General features: G+C 33.6%; 4 protein-coding genes across 6 annotated transcripts; 2 read left to right on the plus strand and 2 right to left on the minus strand.

Annotated features, from left to right (window-relative positions):
• Positions 1–98: 98 nt before the first annotated feature.
• LOC133680467 (uncharacterized) lies at positions 99–3,179 on the plus strand. Of its 2 annotated transcripts, none has more exons than XM_062103433.1 (4): positions 99–483; positions 1,889–2,012; positions 2,180–2,348; positions 2,881–3,179. In XM_062103433.1, exons 2-4 carry the CDS (start codon positions 1,953–1,955, stop codon positions 3,075–3,077), a joined length of 426 nt encoding a protein of 141 aa, XP_061959417.1. In that variant the 5' UTR covers positions 99–483; positions 1,889–1,952; the 3' UTR covers positions 3,078–3,179. The 2 variants fall into 2 exon arrangements, with proteins under 2 accessions (XP_061959417.1, XP_061959416.1); XM_062103432.1 differs by having other exon boundaries at positions 109–483; positions 1,929–2,012.
• A 3,186-nt stretch (positions 3,180–6,365) lies between these two features.
• Positions 6,366–10,022, plus strand: LOC133680352 (non-specific phospholipase C2-like). Of its 2 annotated transcripts, none has more exons than XM_062103247.1 (5): positions 6,366–6,973; positions 7,550–7,937; positions 8,166–8,385; positions 9,363–9,542; positions 9,648–9,820. In XM_062103247.1, exons 1-5 carry the CDS (start codon positions 6,495–6,497, stop codon positions 9,668–9,670), a joined length of 1,290 nt encoding a protein of 429 aa, XP_061959231.1. In that variant the 5' UTR covers positions 6,366–6,494; the 3' UTR covers positions 9,671–9,820. The 2 variants fall into 2 exon arrangements, with proteins under 2 accessions (XP_061959231.1, XP_061959230.1); XM_062103246.1 differs by having other exon boundaries at positions 6,367–6,973; positions 9,625–10,022.
• Positions 10,023–10,376: 354 nt separating this feature from the next.
• LOC133680353 (hydroxyproline O-arabinosyltransferase NOD3-like) lies at positions 10,377–14,644 on the minus strand. Its single transcript, XM_062103249.1, has 9 exons — positions 14,493–14,644; positions 13,584–14,225; positions 13,026–13,093; positions 12,709–12,910; positions 12,337–12,434; positions 12,165–12,234; positions 12,005–12,076; positions 11,736–11,849; positions 10,377–10,776 (listed from the first exon to the last, which is right to left on the minus strand). The coding sequence occupies exons 2-9, from the start codon at positions 13,989–13,991 to the stop codon at positions 10,705–10,707; spliced, it is 1,104 nt and encodes a 367-aa protein (XP_061959233.1). The 5' UTR covers positions 13,992–14,225; positions 14,493–14,644; the 3' UTR covers positions 10,377–10,704.
• A 6,279-nt stretch (positions 14,645–20,923) lies between these two features.
• LOC133679166 (ABC transporter G family member 23) lies at positions 20,924–22,969 on the minus strand. The gene has a single exon (XM_062101673.1). The coding sequence runs from the start codon at positions 22,924–22,926 to the stop codon at positions 20,971–20,973; it is 1,956 nt and encodes a 651-aa protein (XP_061957657.1). The 5' UTR covers positions 22,927–22,969; the 3' UTR covers positions 20,924–20,970.
• Between the last annotated feature and the right edge of the window lie 538 nt (positions 22,970–23,507).

Genomic DNA, 23,507 nt, shown 5'->3' on the forward strand with positions numbered 1-23,507 from the left:
CGTGAGAATTGAACTCTTGTATGTGGTTTATGATAAAATTAGAAACAGAGCGATTGGAAACTATATCCCAATAACGAGATGGCAACACTTGATCTGAGTGCTGCTGCTTTTACTACAAAAGAAGAGGGAGGCAAGTAATTGGAGAGTGACAGAAACTCCGGTGGCATGGAGCGTGAAGTAAGGAATTATTAGGAATAATCGTTGAAAATTAATCAACAAAAATAATAACAATAAATGTAAGAATTGAATAGTGAATAATACGGCAGCGTTTCAAGGAGTGGTATGCGGCCCGAAAGAAAGAAGCAAAGGGAGAGAAGGGAATTGAAATCACGCAGAATTAAGTGGCAGTCTCATCGTCTCCTCCAAACCAAAGCTCCCCCTTCTCAGAGCCAAACCATCAGCGAACAATCCCTCACTGAAAATCAAATTTCACTTTGATCCGAAGAAGAAGAAATTCTCTCACTCTCAGATCTGATTACTCAGGTATGCTCCGCTCCGCTCTGTCTATTTCTTTTTGTTTCTTGGAATTTGTGGTTTCTAACTGATTGATTGATTATTAACTTCTTTTTTTATTGCTCTGCTTATCTACTCTTTGCGGATCGGTTAGTACTTGGTGTTTTATTTTTTTTCTTATTTTGAAAGCACCATTTTTTTGCTGCTCATTTATGGATTTTTTTTTTAATTTAGTGCATGTTCTGAGAATGTGACGATTAAAGATGCCTTAATGAATCCTTTTTATGTATAATTTGCATAGAGGTAGCTTATTTTTACCTTTTATTTTGCATATGGTGAGGGCATTGAGACTTACATATAGCTACAACTCTTTTGCTGGTATTGAGGTCCTATCATCACAATTGAAGAAGCTAGAGAACCTTGACCTGAGCTTTAATAGATTCAACGATAGCGTTTTATCACATCTGCGTGGATTTTCTTCACTCAAGTATTTAAATCTAACAGGCAATATTTAGGATCAACAGCTGTCAATGGTAAAGTTGTGAAAATTTCTTGGCATCTTCTAGCTAATTAGGCATAACTTTACCCAAACTTCATTTTTTAGATGCCAACCTATTTAGCTCATTTCTCAACAATACATTTTGATATTTTTAAATATCTCAAGCACATCTCAACACAAAAACTTAAGATGTATATTGGATAAAACCTCAAGAATATGGTTTTATTATATTCATTAGTAGCTTGCTTTTTCAGATGCTGTTAATATTATGGGATTAGTGATTAATTGCTCATTGACTTGCACAAAATCCTGCCGAGCACCTTTTATGGCAGTTGGGACCTCACTACCTCTAACGCTCCTACTTAAATACTGACCATAAGCATGTGAAATTTGAAAATCACAGGTAAAATCAAATCAATCCACTTAGTGAGTTCTCTTTAAAAGGTGGTCCTCTGAAAATTTCAAATATGATTTCATTTTTATTATTTTAAATACGATAACAAGTGGCCAGTGACTAATATGGATGAACTAGGTGGGATTTCAATAATGATGATGTATTTGTGACAACAATTTATGAATTATCATAGTGGGTTGTGCTGTGCAAATCCATGAGGAGGACATGAATTCTTAATGTTTGGTTTAGCTGGTCTTAATTGGTTTCTTCTAGTTTTATCTTGAATGTCAAATGGTGTTTCCTATGCCCGGATGAGGGAGAAGTGAATTTGTTGTGGAGTGTAGGACGAAAATAAGTTGAACTGGATTTTTTTTTAATGAATGAATTAATTGTATGATAGATTCTGATAATACTAGAAATTACTAGAAAATCAATTCTGTGGTGGCTTAATTGAGTGACATGGTGATTTCTTATTTTTATCAACGAACTTAAAAGGGGGTTTTAAGGTTAATATTCCATGGTTTAATATTACTCAAAATAAGGATTTGTAAACAAATCCTAAACCGGCAATTTACAAATCAGGTGAATCCGAAAAAGCCCTTGGGAATGGCAGCAATTTACAGCCTTTACATCATCAACAAATCAGGTGGTTTGATCTTCTACAAGGTAAGATGTTTACTTCCCTTCAATTCGATTACAAGGGCATTTTGGGGTGTGATGCTTGATTGGATCATGATTGAAAGCAATACAAGTGACTGACTACTGCTAATAATAACAATTCGTGATGTTTGATGTTTGGGTTACTGTTGCATTTTTTTTTAATAAAAAAATAGGATTATGGATCTTCTGGACGGATGGATACAAATGATAGCTTACGAGTGGCTAGTTTATGGCATTCAATGCATGCCATCTCTCAGCAGCTATCACCAACTGTTGGCTGTTTAGGCATTGAACTCCTCGAAGCTGATACCTTTGATCTTCATTGCTTCCAATCACTCACTGGTGGCTGCCTCAACCCTTTTATTTATTTATATATTTATTTATTTACAAGCATACTAGGTACAATATTAGAAAGAGAAATGCTCTATAATTTACCAAGGTATCAATTTCTTAGTTATTTGGTTATTGATAAGCCTGCCATCTTATGCTTAATTGTCAATTTCTTCTGTGTTGGAATTTGGACACCACTTTTCTTAATTTAATGAACTTCAACCCTTTCAAAGTTATTATCAGCTAGCTGATTGTTAGATCCAAATTTTTTTACAGGGAACTGCCATGTTCTGTAACATATTGATTATAGTGTTCTGAGCATTGCTTGCTATTTCCTAACTTTTGGTTCTAGTTAGCATGCCTCATTTTTTAAGGTGGATGGGCTGGGTACTTGAGTATTTATTTGTGGCTGATTTATGTTCTTTAAAAGTATCTCAAGTCCATGTTTTTCAAACCATGAATCTGTAGTGACAAGCTCTTCGTTCCTCTTTGAATACTTTTGAATTTTCTTTTTAAACTTACTTGGGTTTTTTCCCTTCTACAGGAACAAAGTTCTTTGTGGTGTGTGAACCTGGAACACAGAACATGGAAGGCCTCTTGAAAGTCATATATGAATTGTACACGGATTATGTCCTAAAGAACCCGTTTTATGAGATGGAGATGCCTATACGATGCGAGCTTTTTGACATCAACCTGTCTCAGGCAATACAGAAGGATCGTGTTGCTTTATTGGGGCGATGAACTTTCCTGGATTTTGCTTCAATAACTTTTGTTATTTTTCATTTTCATTTGTGCATTTGCCATGAGATCTTTCAATTTTCTTTTATGCTCTTCTTCTCCTTAGTGGTTGTTTGTGGTTGCGATCAACTTGCTTTTCATGAAAATTTGATTTTTTTAAAAATTATTTTTTTAGTGTTTTTGGATTGTTTTGATTTGATGTGTGATATCAAAAATAAATTTTAAAAAAAAATATTGATTTAAAGTATTTCTGAATAAAAATTATTTTAAAAAGTACCTGACACTAGTCTACTATAGTTCAAAACACCCCCTAGTATTTTTATGAAATTTGTGGGATGTTGATTGTTTATGGATGTCCATCTGTGCAGGCGAAGTATCTTTTCAATATTGCAGAAAAGTGCATAATTTGGCCTGCTTAAACATCTTTTGCTATTGGATGAGTTGGGGGTTGGGAGAGCAGCATCTCCAAAATGGGGAAACCCCCATTTTTAGAGAATTCTTAAAAATTATTGTAGCTTGGCTCCCCTTGCTGCAAAACCAGTTCAGGGATGCAATAATTTGCGTAGGATTGGCACGGTTTGAAAACGTGCGTCTAATTAGGCGCCGTTTACTTTTACCTCGTTACAGGTTTGTTTGCTGTTGTGGGGGGAGGGGGATTTTTCGGCTACGAGACGATGAGTCTCCCTGTTAAGAAACAATTTATAAACACTATTTATCCCTTCACAACTTATAATGGATTCACGTGATAATTTTTTTCCTGGTCTTTTATTTTTTTATCATTTTTTTTTCAATTCAAACCTTTGACACTTGTTTTATTTTATCTTTTGAAGGTTAGAGTTTTATAATTTTATTTTATTTTGTTTTTATTTTATTTATTTTGGGTTATTAAGAAGAAATCTATTTCTCCTCTTGGAAACATTGTCCATCCCCTCAAAAGTTATTATAGATTCGTACACTCCCCACCTCAGAAGTAACTGTGAATTCATAGTAATTTTTTTTTCCTAATTTAGTCATCTAATATTGTTTTTTTTTTTAATTTAATCATTTGATGTTGTATTTTTTAGAGAATAAATTTTGTAATTTTTTTGTATATTATCTATATTGAAAAAAATATCCTAACTTTTAATTAGTGCTTGAATTTACAAAACAAAAACCAATTTTGTTGTTTGTAAGAGATTTAAAGTTGGGAGATCAAAATTGAAAAGGAAGAAGAATGACAATATTTTTAAATAAAAAAGTAGTTCCATCACCTTCTAGCATTAAAAATTGTCCAAAAATCTTTTTTTTTTGCTCTATATTTTTATTATTTTATAAAATCTTTTATTATATTAATAGGCCCGTGTGTTTATTTTTTTGTGTTAAAAGATATTGGATCTGTCCCGTAAAAGAAACAGAGTGACGTAAATAGATATTATTATATTTAATATTGTTCAGTTTTTATTGTGTTTTCTTATTTGTGTATATTTTTTTAATATTAGTTAGTGTTGTTTTTTTCAACTCATTATAGGCATTCTTTTTATATATTGTATTCGGTTATTTTATTATAATTATTTATTTTATTATTATATAATTAAATAAAAAATAAAGAAAAAAACTCGGTATTTTTCTTTTCTTGTTGTTGTTAATTAATTTTATTTGATTATTCATAATAATTCCTTACCCAGGCCCCATGCGGGCATTGTTTCTATCACTCTCCAGTTACTTGCTTGTCTCTTTTTTTTGTAGTCGAATTTACTCTCTCTCTCTCTCTCTCTCTCTCTCTCTCTCTCTCTCTAATTATACTCGTCGAATTTTACTAATCCTCTCTTACCTGATGATTACCTGCTGCTTGGTAGTTCTGGTTGGTTGGTTATTGTTGCTGTTTATTTTTTATTGTCTTTTTTATCAAATAAAAAAAAACCTGACTAGTTTTCACATAATCAGTCAATCTTGAACTATTTTTTGAGCTTGAGATAAAAGAGCCGATCACCAATGCAGAGCTCGACTCATGCGAGTTGACTCAATGGAGAAGTTAAAGAGATTCTACTTGAAAGTTTTAAGCATTTTTAATAACTTTTTTGGATTTATTTTTAAAAACCTTTTGATATAGTGTGTGTTTGATTCTGTGGTAATTTTTATAGTTTTTGTTTGAAAAAAATAAATTTAAAAAACACTACAAATTGTAGCTTCTTGAGAAAAGCAGGTTTAAGCCATAGAAATCAAATAACTTTTGAAATTATACTCAGTCTAAAAACATTTTTAACCATACCGACATAACAATACCAAATGAACAATGTCTTTAGCTTCTTTACCGGCTTTTGAGTGGCCAAGAGTCAGACCTTCCAATACGGTGCATATTTACATTTTCCCCTCTTTTTAGTTTGTTTTGGTTGAATTTGAATGTGATTTAAAATTTTGGTAAACTAGCACTGTAAATTGGTTTTAGAAAAATAACACAATTTAATAAAAATAATAAGTGAAAAGCATGTTTTTTTAAAAAATAATTCTTGGAAAGTGGGGCTTTTTAAACAAAGAGTTAAAATGGCCGACATAAGTTTCCATGAGAAAAAAAAAAGAAAAAAAAATGAGATTCCAGGGATAAGTAAAAGTTTGATGGTGATACCTTAAAATCATCAAAAAAAAAATTATGAAATGAATTCAATAATATTAAAAAATATATTAATAATGATCGAAATGAATTATATATATTATCGAATAAAGATAAGTGACTAACTTATCTTTTTTATAATACGTATGAACCATTCCAGTTATTATTAATAATTTTTTTATAATTATTAAATTTATCTTATTGAGATATTTTTTATAATACAAGAATATCATGATCAGAACTTCATTGTATTTTCATGTCTCATTCTTTCCTTTCCTTTGATCATTCCTTCATTTTTTTTTAAAATTTGTGTAAGATAATTTTAACAATTTGTTTAAAATATTGCTACTCTCCAATTACAAGTTTTTAAAAAATCATAGTTTGCACCTATCATTTTTATCAAACGTGTTATTTTTTAAAAATAAAAAAATGAGATTGCCATATTTTTAAACAATTTGCATTTAAAAAAAAAACTCAAATATTTGTGTCATAACAAACTATCCCCGTAGCAAAACAAAAAAGCAACACCCTCTATAAATATACTATTTAATATTATAATAATGAGTTCTTTTCAAAATATATAAAAATAATATATTTTAAAAATTTATTTTTAATATTATAATATCAAAAAATTTAAAAAATAAATAAATAAATGGTCACAACCACGCGTTTAAAACAAACAGTATCGAAGTCTAATTCAAGACAACTGCCTGCCCTTGTAACGAGCACACTATAAAAAAGGTCACGGGCTTGATTACAGAAATCGTCAAACACAGCCATAACCAAAAGGTAAAAGATCATCCTCTCCTTTCTCCCCTCTGATCCATCTCCGAATGCAACAAAACATGTCCACAAAAAGACCCACTTCCATCTTTCTCCTCCTCCTCCTTGTACTCCTCCATGACCGAATCCATGCAAGCCCGATAAAAACTGTAGTGGTATTAGTGATGGAAAATCGTTCTTTTGATCACATGCTAGGTTGGATGAAGAAAATCAACCCTGAAATCAATGGTGTTGATGGCACTCAATGGAATCCATTGAACATAAGCGATCCAAGTTCGCAGAAATTCTTCACCAATACCCAAGCTCAGTATGTTGACCCTGATCCTGGCCACTCTTTTCAAGCAATAAGGGAGCAAATATTTGGGTCTGAAGACACATCCAAGAATCCTCCTCCCATGAATGGCTTTGCTCAACAGGCTTTCTCGATGGATGCATCGACCAACTTGTCTCGGGATGTCATGAATGGATTTGAGCCTGATATGGTAGCTGTGTATAAGACACTTGTATCTGAATTTTCTGTCTTTGACAGGTACAGCTGCTTTTTTGTCGGTCCACGTTTAAGTAATTTACTACATAAAGATTCCGTTTTCAATGATTTCGATGTGAACATGCTGATATTTCTCTACCCGAAAATATAATTCATTGGTGTCTTTATTAATCTCAGGAATGCCCCAATGGCAACTAGATTGAATTTCAGCTTAAATTCTTATCATAACAACAAATCACAGAGAGAGAGAGAGAGAGAGTATTTGATGGATATGGTTTTCATGTTGAAATCAGTAGGAATAAAAAAACCTATCATTGCAAGTGTTTTGAATATGACACAGAATTTTATTTTTTATTTTGAGAAAATAACGTGGCGTTTTTAATCCTCCAAATTAATATGCGTGCGTGTTTATACTTGTATATCTTTTATTTAGGAAAAAAGAGGATTTTTTTGGAAGTATTAAATTACTTTATAAACTTCGAAATATCCACTTAGCTATACTTTTTGGTTAATCTATTGCACAAACATTTGTATATTGTTGACATGATTTCGTGATTACTAGTAAAAGCACATGCAATGTCTAATTTAACAAAAAAAAAAAAAATCCTGCTCTGTCAGGTGGTTTGCTTCTGTGCCATCATCCACACAACCCAACCGTCTATTTGTTCATTCAGCCACATCCGCCGGAGCCACCAGCAACATTCCGGCATTGCTCGTTAAGGGGTACCCCCAAAGAACAATTTTCGAGAACCTCGACGATGCTGGAGTATCTTGGGGAATATATTATCAGAACATTCCCGCCACATTATTTTATAGTAACCTAAGGAAGCTCAAGCACATTACTAAATTCCATCCTTATGGCATGTCGTTTAAAAAACATGCAAAACAAGGCAAGCTTCCTGGTTATGCCGTGCTTGAGCAGCGGTACATGGACATCAAGATATCTCCTGCCAACGACGATCATCCTTCCCATGATGTTTATCAAGGGCAAATGTTTGTCAAAGAGGTACTCATAAACTTTTTATATATATATATATTGAAGTCATTCGTACGTATTCATATAATTCATACACACATGATCACAAGTATGCAAAGATTGCTTTAATTAATCTTTCATTAGAGTCTACCTCATTATTGGGATTGTTCTGAGCTATGGTTTCTCTTAAAACGTATGTTTACTTTACTTTTCTTTTTCAAATTGTCAAAGATGTTCTTGTGATTGTCAATATTGCAGGTGTACGAGACACTAAGGGCAAGTCCACAATGGAACGAAACTCTATTGGTAATCACATATGACGAGCATGGTGGGTTCTATGATCATGTGGCTACACCTGTGAGTGGGGTCCCTAGTCCCGATGGGATTGTGGGACCTGAGCCATTTTTGTTCAAGTTTGATAGACTTGGGGTTAGAGTTCCTACAATTGTGGTCTCACCTTGGATAGAGAAGGGAACCGGTAAGTAGCATATCACTTTCAAATTTCAACCATCTCTCTCTCTTTTTCTTTTTTAGGGATTTTAGCTTACCGAACAGGATAATATCATCGTGGGCATTATATTCCTAGCATTATCATGTATGGTTAATGGCTAACTTTACTTGAATGTTACTCTCATCATCACCTTTACGTACGACTAACTGTTAGTTTATGTGCAAGATATGCTACCTATTTCACACTGCTTTTGATACGAAAAGAGAACAGGTGACCTTCCACTTCTCTCGTGTTTTTAGTACTCATCCATTGTCAATGTATATACAATGTGAAACGAAATCCTTGTGGATGAAAATCAGGCTAGCAAAAAGTGAGAGTTGCCAATTTGTCACTTCTCTTCTTTTTCTCAACCAACGAAACATGCGAGGAAATTAATTATGGGGTGGTTAGGGTGTCGTTGAGTCCTTTCCCGTTTGGACAGAAACTTTGGGAAAACTGGGTGCAAGTTTTTTTATGACACCGTCTTAAAAGTTGCATGTAGTTGAAAGAAAGAGCGGAAAGGTAGTGGATTTCTGCTTTGTTGCTGAAAAAGGTTTTGCGTGCAAGAGATTGAGGAATATATAACACTAACTAAACCAACAGGTAGCCTAACATGAGCAGGGATCTTCATCAATCATGCTTTTCTAGTTTCCTTTTCGAGATTGAGTCCATCATATTGTGGGCCCATGGTAAAACCCAAAAGTACTGGGACTCGAACGAAAAATAGACCGAAATTTCAAGCTTCTAAGCATAACGTTAGTATCAGAGGCAGTTCCTATGATTATGATCATTTTGTAGCGATTGATGTTGTTTTCTGAAAACTCAGGATCTCGAGTGAGTTTTTTGAATGGAAGGCATGACCATTTGTCAATGTATAGCATCATCATGCACTGCTTTTGCTGATTATTGACAAATGAAAAAATTAACCAAAAATTGATAAATGTTACTTCCGCATGGTGATGCAGTTGTCCATGGACCCAATGGGTCACCATTTTCAACTTCAGAATACGAACACTCATCCATTCCTGCGACGGTGAAGAAGCTCTTTAACATACCCTCTCCTTTCTTGACAAGGAGGGATGAATGGGCGGGTACCTTTGAAGGAATCTTACAGACTCGGACTGAGCCCAGAACTGATTGCCCAGGTCAGTCACCTAACTCGTTTTCCAAGCTGAATTCTTTAGCTTTTTGCTAACTGTTTATGTTCTCATCCTCTCTTCTGAATAGAAAAACTACCAACTCCAACTCAGGTCAGGAAGAGCGAGCCCAATGAAGATGCCAAGCTTACTGAATTCCAGCAGGAGCTACTACAGCTTGCAGCTGTGCTAAAAGGAGATCATATTTTGACGAGTTATCCTGACAAAATAGGTAAGGAAATGACAGTCAAGCAAGGGAATGATTACATGGAGGATGCACTGAAACGATTCTTCGAAGCAGGACTTTATGCTAAAAGCATGGGAGTCGATGAAGAACAAATTGTTCAAATGAGGCCCTCCCTCACTACAAGACCATCCAAACCAACCAGTCAACCATGAAGATCTTCGTTACATACTCGGCAACATTAGCTATTGTATCCACAGCTAAAAAAGAAAAAAGAAAAAAGAATTCCTCCTTTTCTTACTCTACTGATAGTGTTTTATAATGAAAGAATACTAGAAGATCACAGAAAAAAATCCATTACCCTTACAAACCCAAAAAAGTTTTAATCGGTGCCGACACATTAACAAAACGCATTTGGATAGCCATAGAGATGGTTTGAAATTTTAATCCTCAGTCCAGGACCCATGCGATTGAAACCTAAAGCTTGCAGAATTTGAGCTCTATGGGGTTCACTTAAACCATGCCAGCCTGGAGAAACACAGAACCACTAAATCTCACACCTCCAAAATCAGGCGCACTCTTCATGGTTAGATATATGCTTTTAGTTATCTCAGAGTATTGTCCATCAAATTAACCTGCCCACTGACTTTCAGCCACGGTTTAGCACAAGACAACTTCCTTCACCATTGTTTCATAAATAGCAAAGAGCATCACAAACTGTGAGACCAAGAAAGTCTCAATTTACAGGTCTGAAATATTCAAAATTAACTCAGCACTATCTCAAGTGTAGCAGATATGTTTACAAAAAGAATTCAGAGTCCTTGATTAATTCACAAAGTGTCACTAACCAAAGATCCCTCTTTTGTGAAGGCATTTCTATTTTCATATACCACTCTTTTGTTACCGAGTAGATCGTATGAGTGAATCTCTTCTGGAGGATATTACACTGAACCACGAATCAATGTGCTCATGATCCACATATAGATCTCAGCCACTGTTCAATGAGTCCCAGCCTGGAATGTTAGCTGTAGCCTCATTCACCATCTTTACAAGTCTCACCTGCAGAGAATCATGGTGAATGGATTATTAACTCAATGAGAGAGACAGGGAGCAAATAAAGTGCCTTCGCATCCATGGTCTATGTTTCATGCAAATGAAAATATAGTATAATGACTTGTAATCCAGATATGAATCACCATCTTAACTATCAGTTCCCATGGGATAAGTGACTATGAAAAACAGTATATATAACAGAACCCTTTATTTCACACCGGATAAGGATGACATCAGAGCCCAAGAATGCTTGATAAACTTAATGTATGTATGTTTTGGTTTCTTTTCACCTAGGATGTTAGGTCCATGTAGTTTTTTATTGTGTTGCATGGAGACCAAACAAGGCTTTTGCTCTATACTACATAATAACATAGACAGACAGTTTCACATTGCAAGTGATCAGGATGGTTAGCATGCCAAGTTGATATTACATATGGTTAGATACAAACCAAGACCTTGACAAAATAAATGGTTGATGCAAACTATTCCAATCGATGCATCACATAGTTTATTATATGCAGCTTTTCAGGGAAATCATCATGGACGCTGCAATAACACCTTCTAAAAATTATCAATTCATTATTTAATTTTTTTTCCCTCTGTACAGGGATGGGGATTCTCTTGTGCATCTCCAGTGCATGGATAAAGCCCAGTTGGCTACTAATTCATACATACTCCTTGAAAAACAAGTTCAACCGATGCATTCAAGCATCCCCATTATAGCAAGTAAACAAATAATTGCGTCTGAGTGAGGGCCATTTTGAGAGAGTTGAACTTGGCCAACTTATTACAACCTTTATCAAAATATCGGAAGTTTTATCCACAAGTACTGTGTATTCTAGTTCCAGGTAGACTTCATTTTAATATTTTTCCTCTAAGCCCACTTGTCAAGCATGAATTTTTTGACATCTGTATAATATGATTTCCTCAATTGTCCCTTGTAAAAAATCTAGTTGTGAACATACCACGCTTTCAGGAACTCCTGGTGGGGGCAGGGTGAGGTTCTTTGGTGGAGGACCACTGAGATAGGATCTCTTGTCAAACCGCCATTCTCCAATCTTTCCATATGTTAATTCTCCCTGAAAAATTAACAAATTATGGTAAATATCGGTTGTTTATGAAACTACTTGTCAAAAACAAACAAACAGAAATAGAAGGTGAAGAATAAAGTTAAAACATCAAAATCAGAGAAGATAAGAATAAATATGAGAGAGAGAGAGATCCCTTTCTTTACCTTCATATTATAGTCGCATCCATAAGTATAGTGGATGATAAATCTCTTACCAACTTCCAAATCCCATGGAGGCTGAAACATAAATGGATATAGGTAACTCTTTAAAAGTGACTTCACAAAATAGAGAGATACAAGAAGCATTAGCATATGCCATAGATACCTGTAGCATAAAGTCTTTACGAAGTATATGCCGTACACCATGCAATGCTGATGCTACAGCATAGGCATACCTTATATCAACAGAGACATGTGAGCAACATTGAAGTATTCCAACCGTTCAAGAATTAAATTTCATTAGCAAAATAGAAAGAATCCAATTATATATTACTCACATCTCTAGCACCCAACCAAATGCCTTATCAGTCTCCGGGTCATCTTTCATTCTTAACGAAACATTCACCCATGTTGGCGAAATTTCCTCCAGCAGGGACTGTAAAGATACAGGTAGTTCATCCAATGTTAATATGGAAATATTGTTTCAAGTAAACGAAAATAGTCCATCTCAATGGCCATGATAATAGTGATATTCTGACAACAAGGACAGTGGTGCTTTGTATAAACAATGATTAGCACTATGGGTTTCTAACTGAATTTCAAATTATATTCCCACAATATTGAGATTCTGATACCAAACATGGAAACGCAAAAAATTCTCAGAAGTTCAATTGGTTTAAACTGGCTGCAATTGCAATAAGAGGTTGTACCTTTTTTATTATTACAGGGGAATTGCCAATTGGATCAACATCTGTCACAGGACCCTTCTCCTCAGGATAAAACTTTCTAACAATTTTCTCATGTTCAGTTGGTTTAATATAGAAAAATGGAAACCCTGCTGGATTATCTCCATGTGCCAAGTTAGGCAAAGGATTTGCAAATATGTGGTCAGGCTCTGCCATTAGAATGTATCTGTTTTTATCACAAAGTGCTTCTGTATCAGTCTTATAATCACCGATTGTCAGATGTCATAAAGCAAAAGCAAGAAAAAAAGAAGAAAATGAGGACCATAACTTTAAGAACTTACTCTTCCTCAATTGTTGCCTTTTCCAGCCATTGCACAAAAGCCCATGGTCTATTCAAGACAATATATCCCTGGATAGAGCATGAAATGGCCATATGAGCAAATTATGTAATTAACTAATTACTGATAGCAGTAAACCATGAGCAGTGACTGCTTTCCTCTAAGATTTGGAAAAGGCAGCGATTTGGCTGGGAAACACATTAAGAGTCTGCATCACTGCTCACAGAAGTCAATCTAAAACAACGTTGCATAAGAAATGTCAAGTTTGATGGCATGCCCCAGAGATATAATAGAATAAAATGAAAATTGACTCAATATAATTCATGCTATTGATGCACAAAACACCTCCTGGATCTCTTTATAAATTACCAAGAACATTTTAAATTCACAATACTACAATATGTAAGCCTAGAAGCAAAATAAAAAAAACATCTGAGACCTATAAACTTCCCAAAGCAAATTCAAGTTCACGATAATTTTAACTTGGAAATCAACATGTAACAGAATAAAAGCCGGTGAATAAATATAAGCAAAAGCCAAAGTGAAAACAGAAAATCTCACCCGATCTAGGCCGTCTGGAAGAGGATCAACAATAAAAGTTGGAATCTCATCAATCAAATGATCACCTTTCCCCGAATGCAAAACTCGAGTGAACTTTCCCATGTCTGATCCTGGCATGCTTTTCATTTTCTTATACCAATAATACATAACCCGGCATTGCCATTGACTATAAGGAGCATCAGTAGCCGTGAGAGCAACATGGAATTTCAAATTTGACTTCCCTAATTTCCAAGAATTGGCTGGCATCCCTGTAACAGGATCAGAAATCCCTGATCCAAGTCCTGTACTAGAATCCTTATATTGTATTACCAAAGTCAACAAGTTATACGTGGCAAAGAAAAACCCTAGTGCCAAAAGCACCAATAGCAATGGCGACGCTCGCCCCATATTTTTTCTCCCAATCATCATGAACCCCCCCCAATACACAGAAACTAAATTCCAACTCTCTTCACAATTCACAAAGTCAATCAAACCTCAATTATGCTATCTACAATAGCATTTAAATACAAATCCAGATATTAACATATTTAAACCACTCCAATTCACATCTCCAACACACAATTTCACCAGCTAAAACCCCACTATCTTTTCAAAACATCCAATGCGTCAATCACAAACTTAAATAAAAAGCCATGAACCAATCTGCATTATAATAACAAATAAACAAAAAACAACGAGTCAATAACATAACACAGATATACCACCCTGTTCTCATTATCAAACAGAGCTTAAACATTAAACCAAAAAAGAAAGCATAAGTCTTGGTGTCAAACAATGATAACTCTAATGCAAAAACAAAACCCAGACGTCAAAAAATGAAAATCCATGCAAGAATCAGAGCTCATGCTCATCAAAATAAATAAATAAAAAATAAACAGATCTGTTGAAGGGTTTTTCCTTTTTGTTTACCTGATCAAAGAGGAGCAAAAGAGGAGATTATGGGTTTTGTCACCTCTTCGCTAAATGAATAACGCGGAGAAGGTTTGGTTGACAACAAGCGAAACTGAGAGAGTTAAAGGTAACTGAATGCTTAATAAATTAATTAATTTATTGTGAGTATTAAAGAATAAAAATAATGGCGTTTTTAATACGTGCCCATCAATTAATTAGGTGGAAGCTGATGCGGCTATGGTTGGATTTAAGGAGGCGGCGAGCATTTGGATTTAGTTCGTGTTTACCGTATTTTACTATTTTATAAAATTTTAAAATTAATTTTATTTATATTTTTAGATTATTTTAATACACTATTTTGTCAAAATAAATTTTTAAAAATAAAATAAAATAAAATATTGTCTTTATGTATTTACAAACAAAACAATACTTTAAAAAAAATTCCTTCAACCCTACAAGCACTACCCTAAATAGTTTTTTTTTCTAATATTTAATTAGCGCATTTAAAATTGTCTCAGTCGTATTCGAATCCTAATTTTGTTGTAAAGCAAAAGCCACTTCATTCATAATATAAAGATGGAAGAATAATTGGATAGAAGGATCATCAGCTAGTAGCCTAGTACAAGGACAATGAATTCGGAGGCTAGGTTTCCCTTTTCTCAAGATAAACAAGAGGGGTTTCGAGATCGCAGAGCCCTGCTCTCGTGAGTGCAAAGTTTAAGATTTGTCTCGAGATAATGAATGGAGTTTTCGAGTTGAAAATGACCTCTACCGACTGGGGGCGTTGATCTTGACCAATCAAGTTTATGTAGAGGGGATCAGCATGAGATATTATAGTTACATGCATGCCCATGCTGCGAGTTAATTATTTTTATATTTTAAAAAAAATTAAGATCTAAAAATGTTAGGTTTTTTTACAAAGTTATATCCAAGAGTTTTAGGTTTGGTTGCAACACTTGACCCAAAAGTAATATTTATAATATTAATAATAACATTAAACTTGAGTTAACCCTTAACATAAAAGTATCTGGACTGCAATACCAGACTCAATAGCATTGGACGTGGGTCTGGCTGCAAGGTCGTGTCATAAAAGTGTGATAATTAAATAGATTCGTTAAAAAAAACAAAGAAAAAAACCAATAGAAAGAAAAAAACTAATGAAGAAAAAGAAAAAAAATATGAATTAACTGGGTTAACCCTTCAAATCAGGTTACCCCGTCATACCTTGAATTCACATCGTGAAAGTTTGATAATTAAAAAGGAAAAAACAAATTAATGGGTTAACCCATAATTAACTTGGCTAACTTGTCAAATCAGGTTAGCCTGTCAAATACGGAATTTGTGTCATGAAAGTTTGATAACTAAAAAGAAAAAAATTAAACATTAACAATTTAAATTAAACAAAAAAAATTAATTAAAAAGAAAAAAACAAAATGTATCATCCTTTTTACTGTGGACTGCACTGTGCAGTCCACAGTCAAAAGCATAAAAACAACAAAAAAACAAAAAGAAAAACTAAAGGCATCAGTCGAGAACTACTTAGAAAAAAATTTAATATTAATAAACTAAATTAAATAAATAAAATTAATTAAAAAAACCTCTAAGAAGAAAAAAAAACTAAACAGAGAGAAATTTAATATTAAAAAAACTAAACTAAACGAAAAAAAATAAAAAATAAAAAAAACAAAAAAAAATTACAGGTTAACTCGTCAAATTAGGTTAACCCGTTAAACCCGAGATTCATGTCATGAATGTCTGGTAACTAAATAAAAAAAAGTGAAAATTAACAAATTGAACCAAACAAATAAAATTCAATTAAAAAAAATTCGGGTTAACTCGTCAAACTATGTTAACTCATTAAACCCATGATCTGTGTCATGAAAGTCTGATAACTAAATAAAAAAAATTTAACATTAACAAACTAAATTAAACAAAAACAATTTATGAAAATAAAAAAATAAAAAAAATTGACAGTTAACCCATAATTAACTGGGTTCACCTGTGAAATCAGGTTAACCCGTGAAACTCGGGATATGTGTTATGAAAGTTTGATAACTAAATAGAAAAAAATAGCATTGACAAACTAAACTAAATGAAAAAAATCAATTAAAAAGCAAAAAAAAAAAATTATGGGTTAACTTGTCAAACCAGGTTAACCCGTTAAATTCGAAAAACGTATCATGAAAGTCTGATAACTAAATAAAAAAAATTAATATTAATAAAATAAAATAAATTAAAAAAAAATTTAAAAGAAAGAAGCAAAAAAATAATCCCGAAAGGCATAAAAAAAAAGCTAAAAAAAATAAGACAACTTTAAAAAAAAACCTAAAGCATCAGTGTTTTACTGTGGACTGCACTGTGGAGTCCACTGTAAAACACTAATCCCTTTTAGTATATGTTACAATTAATTAAAAAGAAAAAAAACAAAAAACAAATCAGGTTAACTCGTCAAATCCGGGATCCGTGTCATGAAAATCTAATAACTAAATAAAAAAAAAACATTAACAAAAAAAATAAACAAAAAAATTCATTAAAAGAAAAAAACACAAAAAAAGCAAAAAAAAAAACCCATGAAGGCTAGAAAACAAAAAAAAACAAAAAAAAAATAAAAGAAGACAGCTCAGCGTTTCACTATGAACTTGTACAATGAAACACTGAGCAATTTTAGTTTATTGTCAATTAACAAACTAAACTAAACGAAAAAAATTAACTAAAAAGAAAAAAAATTTCGGGTTAACTCTCCAAACCAGGTTAACCCGTTAAACCCGGGATCATGTCATGAAAGTTTGATAATTAAATAAAAAATTAACATTAACAAATTAAATTAAATAAAAAAATTATTAAAACAAAAAAAAAACAAAAAAAATTGACGGCCTGTGAAACCAAGTTAACCCGTGAAACCTGAAATATGTGTCATGAAAGTCTAATAACTAAATAGAAAGAAATTTAACATTAACAAACTAAAGTAAACGAAAAAAATTAATTAAAAACAAAAAAAACAAAAATTTTTTTTTTGGGTTAACTCGTCAAACCATGTTAACCTGTTAAACCCGAGATCCGTGTGATGAAAGTCTAATAACTGAATAAAAAATTTAACATTAACAAAAAAATTACTAAAAGAAGAAAAAACAAAAAAAACCCTAAAAAAAACCAGCTCATCTTTTATTGTGGACTGCACTGTGCAGTTCACAGTAAAAGACGGAGCCCTTTTAGTTATAGTTTAATTCTTAGAAGCTATAAATCAAACAACAACCTTTTTGGTACCCTCACAAAATAAAAGGGTCTTCTTGGCCTTTGCGTTGTAGTGTCCTAACACGTCATGATCACAGGTTCATAGTTAGTGATTGTTTGTAAGTGTGATCGTCGCTGTTTTTTAAATAACTTTTCATGTTAAAATACATGTTAATGATATTTTTTTATTTTTAAAAAAATATTTTTTGATATCAACACATCAAAACGATCCAAAATGTATAAACCATATTAAATTTTTTAAAAAAAAAATTAAAATTTTTTAAAAACAAGAGTTAAACCGCGTTCCCAAGCATGTTTTTAGTCAGTGATATGAAAGAAGAAAGACTTGGGTTCGAGACTTTTAATTCCATCTTAGGTAATACTGTAAGTTTTAAAGAATTTTTTTATTGAAAACATGCTTAAAATTATATTTTTTTTATATTTTCAAATCGTTTTGATATGTTTATATCAAAAATAATTTTTAAAATATTAAAAAATATCATTTTAATATATTTTTAAATAAAAAATAATTTAAATTATAATTATTACCACGCATTCACTGCTCAGAAACTGCTTCATTACCGGTTTTTTTTAAGAAAATGAATGCTGTCCAAAGTAGTCAAGTTACTGTACATTTTTTTTTTTTTCCATCCCAGGAAAGCAGCATGTAAATTGCCGTGCTAAGGACGGTCCCTTGAAATTGATGAGTTTATGGTGTTCTTCCGAAACCATCACAAATGTGAGGCCATAACCAGGCGATCTGGGATTTTACGACAAAAAAGGGTTTGGGTAACAACAAGAGAGGTGATTTGGCATCTTATTTGAGTGTGTTTGACCCTTGTTTTTTCTTTATAGCAAAACAACTAAAAGTATTTAAAAATATATTTGATAGGGATTTTAAAAATCAATATATATATATATATATATATTTTAATTAACTGACTCCTTTTATTATTTTTAAATTGGGTGAGCATTTAATTTAAAAAATTAAAATAGATAAGATGAATGTCAAATAACACCTTCATAGATCTATTTTTATCAAATAGAACCTATCAAAATCAATAATAACCTTTTTCATGGTTAGAATAGTGCCAACAAATAACTTTTTTTTTTTTTAGTTTTCAAGCAACTCTCTTTTTTTTCTCTCAAACTATCTATTAAAATAAAAATAAAATAAAGATTTAGACCAAAAATTTTAATCCTTAAACTAAAAGGATAAAAAAAAAGATTTGACAAGACCCCAAAGTAAAATTTAGCATAAAAAGTGGAGGGAGTGATTTTTTTTAATAATGGGTTTGTTTGTTTTTTTTTAAATTTTGATCTCTAACTTTCAATCTGATACAAATAATAAAATTAAATAAATATTTGTAAAATTAAAAACCAACCTGATAGCTAGAATGTTTTATTGGGACTACAATAGTTCCATACAAAACAATGAAAAATAAATTATAAAGATGAATTTTTAATTAACACATGGTTAAGGGCCTAAATAAATAATAAAAAAACAACTAAGAAAAAAAAAAGAACTGGTAAAGAAAATAACAGAGCATTTAAGTTTTAGGGAACAATGAAATAAGAGGAGAGCTATAATAGAATCCACAAATCTTTTAAAGTTTTTTTTTAATTTGATTTTTATATATAAAAAAATTATATGTGTTGTTTATGATATTTATGTGTTTTCTAAAAAAATCATTGTTTAAATAGCTGAAAATATATTCTTGATGATAATTTTAATCCAAACAGTATAATAATAGATTATCAAATAATTTTACTCACGATATAATACAATAATTCATTATGAAAAAATTTAACATATTTAATTTCACAAAACAATACTAATATCACAGCCATGACGTGGACTCAATATTTCGCAACATCATTTTAGAGTTGTATCATAACGAGACTATTTTTTTTTTTGTTTTTTTTTTTCATTTTGAGAAATCATCAACTACATATTTTGATGCCAGAAGGACTCGGGACTTGCTTACTTATAACTCCATATGGCGACCAACTAATTCCTAAAATATAAAAATATTGATTCTCGAGAAAGAAGGAATTGCTTTTATTCAACAAATGTCCACATGATCTCAAACTCTCATCCAAATTCGATCCCTAGACCCGTCGTTCCTGAAGTTTAAATTCAATATCTACCTGTTGAAATTCCAGCTCTTAAAAAGCTGGGGCATATCCTTAGGAGAATAAAAACAAAGTGGGCAGAGAGATTTCCCATCGTAGACAATTGCGATGGCGATGACAATTGTGTTCAAGCCTCTTTCTGTTCTCCCTCTCTTTTTTTGTTTCCAGTTACGGCCGATTTTGGTTGAGGCCTGATGCCCACGTATTATTCAACACGAAAAAGATCTTAGGCCCTCATGAATTGTTTAATGACCCTTTTGGAGATGCTCTAGATTATAAGGGGAAAAAGATCACAGATGATTTCGGGACTGCCCCACTATCAGATTCCGAAAAAACTTCTGTTCTTCCTAATTATGTGGGTCTACCTAATGAACCTAAAGGGAGACGGGAGTTGGTTGCTGTGAATTCTGGTGGATCTGCCATGCATGCAATCTTGTAAATTTTGAAATTGAAGATTGTGATGAACAGAGATATTTATATCTGGTGAATTTCTTGGCTTCACGTCTCTTCAGTTTTTGAGAATACGAGATTGCAGAAAAAGCCTGCGTCCATTCCAAGCGTGCAACACTGCACAGCTTTGGTAGAATTGGATACAATTTATTGCCATGAGTTGATCTCAATTCATGGTGATTTCCGAGAATTGAAATATTCTTTGAAGAAATTGACAGTTTGGAATTTGAGATTAAGAGCTCTTCCAAGCGGGGTACAACATTGCGAATCTCTAGAGAAATTGTCCAAGGGATTGCAGAGAGCTTATCCATATTAATGGTCTACAAGAATTGCGTTCTCTTATTGAATCAAACATCACACAAGCCTAAATTGTTGATGACTCTGCCGTTGCAGATCAATGACGGAATAAAAATACCTCACACCTTAACTCATTACAAGCTAGGAGTTGATTTTTGGTTCCGGTTTACCTTTCCAACTGCCATTATTTGTTTAATAAACCTTTTATTTATAGTCTTTAATTGTTTAACAACAGTTCAATCATCAGTATCCAGAGCAGAAACAGAGAGCAAAACATCCATAAATGGAGGGAGATATCTTATGCCCCTGGTGGCGCAATTAATCCTTATAAAATGTCATTCTGAAGTGAATATTTCATGTTTATGTCAGAATTTCTACAATCTCATATTGTTGTTTTTGAAGCCCTTCTAGCAAGAATTATCCAACAAAGCACGCGATAGAAAACAAAGAAACCAAACATGATTCCCACATTTATCCACCTAGTATCCCTGTCAAGTCCTCTACTCTTCAAGACATCATTTCCTGTAAGCACACACTTGGAATGATCCTGACCCTGCCAAGAGAAACACTCATTTCTCACACTCCAATACTCATTTGTAAGCAGCGAATCCAATGGATACCTGTAGAGGGAAACATAGTACATGAACAGCCAATATTTGGGGATGTTCTCTTTCGGAATGAAGTATCCAGAGAAGAGAAAGAATGCTCCAAGCACTGTGCAGATGAGAGAATTTCCTGAAATGAAGTCAGGGGAGACTGCACTTAGGAAAAGCACTAGAGAACTAGCCATCAGGACAATAAGCCAGACCACAAATACGAAGAATGCAAAGGCAGCGATGGAAGGATTAAGTCCGACAATCCAGTACACAGGGATGGAGAAAAGCATAGCCACAGCAAACAAGAAAGGCAGAAAGACAATGGTGTTGGCAATCATGTAAGAGGAGATATTATAGGCTCCTCTTGAAGATTCCTTCATCAGAACACGCCGCTCCTGAAGGTATATTGGAAGAGCTTCCACTGTTGAAGAAAGGAGAAAACTTAGACTGAAAGCAAATAGGCCTAATCGTTCAGCAACCCCTCCTTCATCCTTCCTCACCTTGATATATACACTGGCTAACCCAAAGCCTCCAACAATGGCTTGCATTGTTCTTGCCAAGAATAGCTGCTTTGTTCTATAAATGACCTTCCAAAATCTTGAGCAGAGAAATATAATTTCATACAAATTGAAGAAGGAGCAAAAGCCTGAGTATTTGGTATCAGAACCTTGTTGGATTTGGACAATTTCTTCTTGGGGCCAAATTGAGTTGGAATATGGTTCATTTTCTAGAGCAGGCATGTACATTTTGGATTTTGCATCTTCTAATGTATTGATAATTTCCATTGCAAACTCCAGAGCATTCAACTGCAATGGAATTTGGAATCCCAACTTGGTTATGGTTTCCTCTAGTGATTCCAGGCTGCCATTATGCACAACCGAACCACGAGACAGGATTAAGAAATTGGGAATGTACTGAAGAATTCGATAGCTTGGTTGATGGATAGATAACACCACTGTCCTTTGCTTTGCTTTTGCCATTGATGAAAGCAGCTCGATCACTTGAAGTGCTGAAGTGCTGTCTAGGCCTGAAGTTGGTTCATCAAGGAGTAGAATTGGTGGATCATGAATCATGTCAACCCCAATTGACACCCTCTTTCTTTCTCCACCAGATATCCCTCTATTCTCTTCATCACCAACAAAACTATTTGCAACATGGAAAAGGCCAAGCTCACGCATCAAGCTCTCCACCCTCTCTTCTCTCTCTTTTGAACTCTTTTCTTTGAGCCTGAACTTGGCACTGAACATAAGTGTTTCCTTCACAGTCAGTAAAGGAAGTAAATTATCCTCCTGTGTGACAAATCCACATATCTTCCTCAACCGAGCTGTACTAGCCATGCAGCGACCATTTATTAACACGCTCTTTGGATCAAAATCCTTATCTTTGACTCTGCCTGATATGATCCGAAGAAGACTTGATTTTCCGGTGCCACTTGGACCAACAACGGCTAGAATTTCAGAGCCTCTCGCATCAAAAGAAACTGATTTAAGTATGTTGATGGGCTTAGGCTTTTGCATCAAGTGAGAAAATGAAGTGCATACTGGCCTGTTAGGACAGATGGTATAGGAAAGATTTCTTACAGAAAGTTCAAAATATATTCGTGAATGTTGATGAGGTTGTGGCGGTGGTGAGGGATTGAAAGAAGAGGAGGGGCTGGTGGAGTATTCCTCGGGGGAATTAGAAGTTGAGAAGAATATCACCGAGTCTTCCTCAATACTTGGTTGCTGGAAACAAGATGCCATTTTCTGAGCTTAATTTTCTGCAGGAGGTGCATGCATGTAATGTAGAAAGGAGGCGCAGCTTTGAAGTGGGAATGTTAGCCAGGTTGAGATATGGGGGTTGGACCAACCAAGATAATTGTGAAAGAAGGTTTCTTTAATGTCGGCGAGTGTTGTAGAAGTTGGCAGTGTTTGGTGATCTGAGAAAGTTGACTATCTAGGAACATTGCTTGTGGCAACTTCATTTTTAATCTAGACATTTCGTAGATACCATTTTTCCATGGAACGAACCTATCAAGACTAACGCCATTGATGAAAACAAGATTCTAGGAGTTTCAATTAAAGGCCATGGATGCCGCCCATGACCCTTGACAGGATTAACTCTGTTCAGGTTGATTGCTCGAGACTTTTCCAGTGAACTATATTGCGCGTGAAAAGTAAAAGGTAAAAACAAGAAGAAAATGGAATGGAAAGAAAATCTAAACATGGCAAAATCCGGGTGAGGTTGATCCACCAGACCACCAACTCATTTGTTCATCGATTCTTTCATGATTGACTTGTTCAAGCTGCTGCTACATGAAGCTAGCTAGCTTTAAGATATTCAT

Source organism: Populus nigra, chromosome 19, assembly GCF_951802175.1.
Source record: "Populus nigra chromosome 19, ddPopNigr1.1, whole genome shotgun sequence".
Taxonomy (NCBI): Eukaryota; Viridiplantae; Streptophyta; class Magnoliopsida; order Malpighiales; family Salicaceae; genus Populus; species Populus nigra.

Coding starts and splice junctions, on each gene's coding strand:
- LOC133680467 (XM_062103433.1), top strand. CDS start 1,953: ATGGCAGCAATTTACAGCCTTTACATCATCAACAAATCAGGTGGTTTG. Junction 2,013..2,179: donor GTGGTTTGATCTTCTACAAG/GTAAGATGTTTA, acceptor ATAAAAAAATAG/GATTATGGATCTTCTGGACG. Junction 2,349..2,880: donor TTGCTTCCAATCACTCACTG/GTGGCTGCCTCA, acceptor TCCCTTCTACAG/GAACAAAGTTCTTTGTGGTG.
- LOC133680352 (XM_062103246.1), top strand. CDS start 6,495: ATGCAACAAAACATGTCCACAAAAAGACCCACTTCCATCTTTCTCCTC. Junction 7,938..8,165: donor GGCAAATGTTTGTCAAAGAG/GTACTCATAAAC, acceptor TCAATATTGCAG/GTGTACGAGACACTAAGGGC. Junction 9,543..9,624: donor GCCCAGAACTGATTGCCCAG/GTCAGTCACCTA, acceptor TCTTCTGAATAG/AAAAACTACCAACTCCAACT.
- LOC133680353 (XM_062103249.1), bottom strand. CDS start 13,991: ATGATGATTGGGAGAAAAAATATGGGGCGAGCGTCGCCATTGCTATTG. Junction 12,435..12,708: donor CCCCTGTAATAATAAAAAAG/GTACAACCTCTT, acceptor GTATCTTTACAG/TCCCTGCTGGAGGAAATTTC. Junction 10,777..11,735: donor CAGGAGTTCCTGAAAGCGTG/GTATGTTCACAA, acceptor GATTCTCTGCAG/GTGAGACTTGTAAAGATGGT.
- LOC133679166 (XM_062101673.1), bottom strand. CDS start 22,926: ATGGCATCTTGTTTCCAGCAACCAAGTATTGAGGAAGACTCGGTGATA.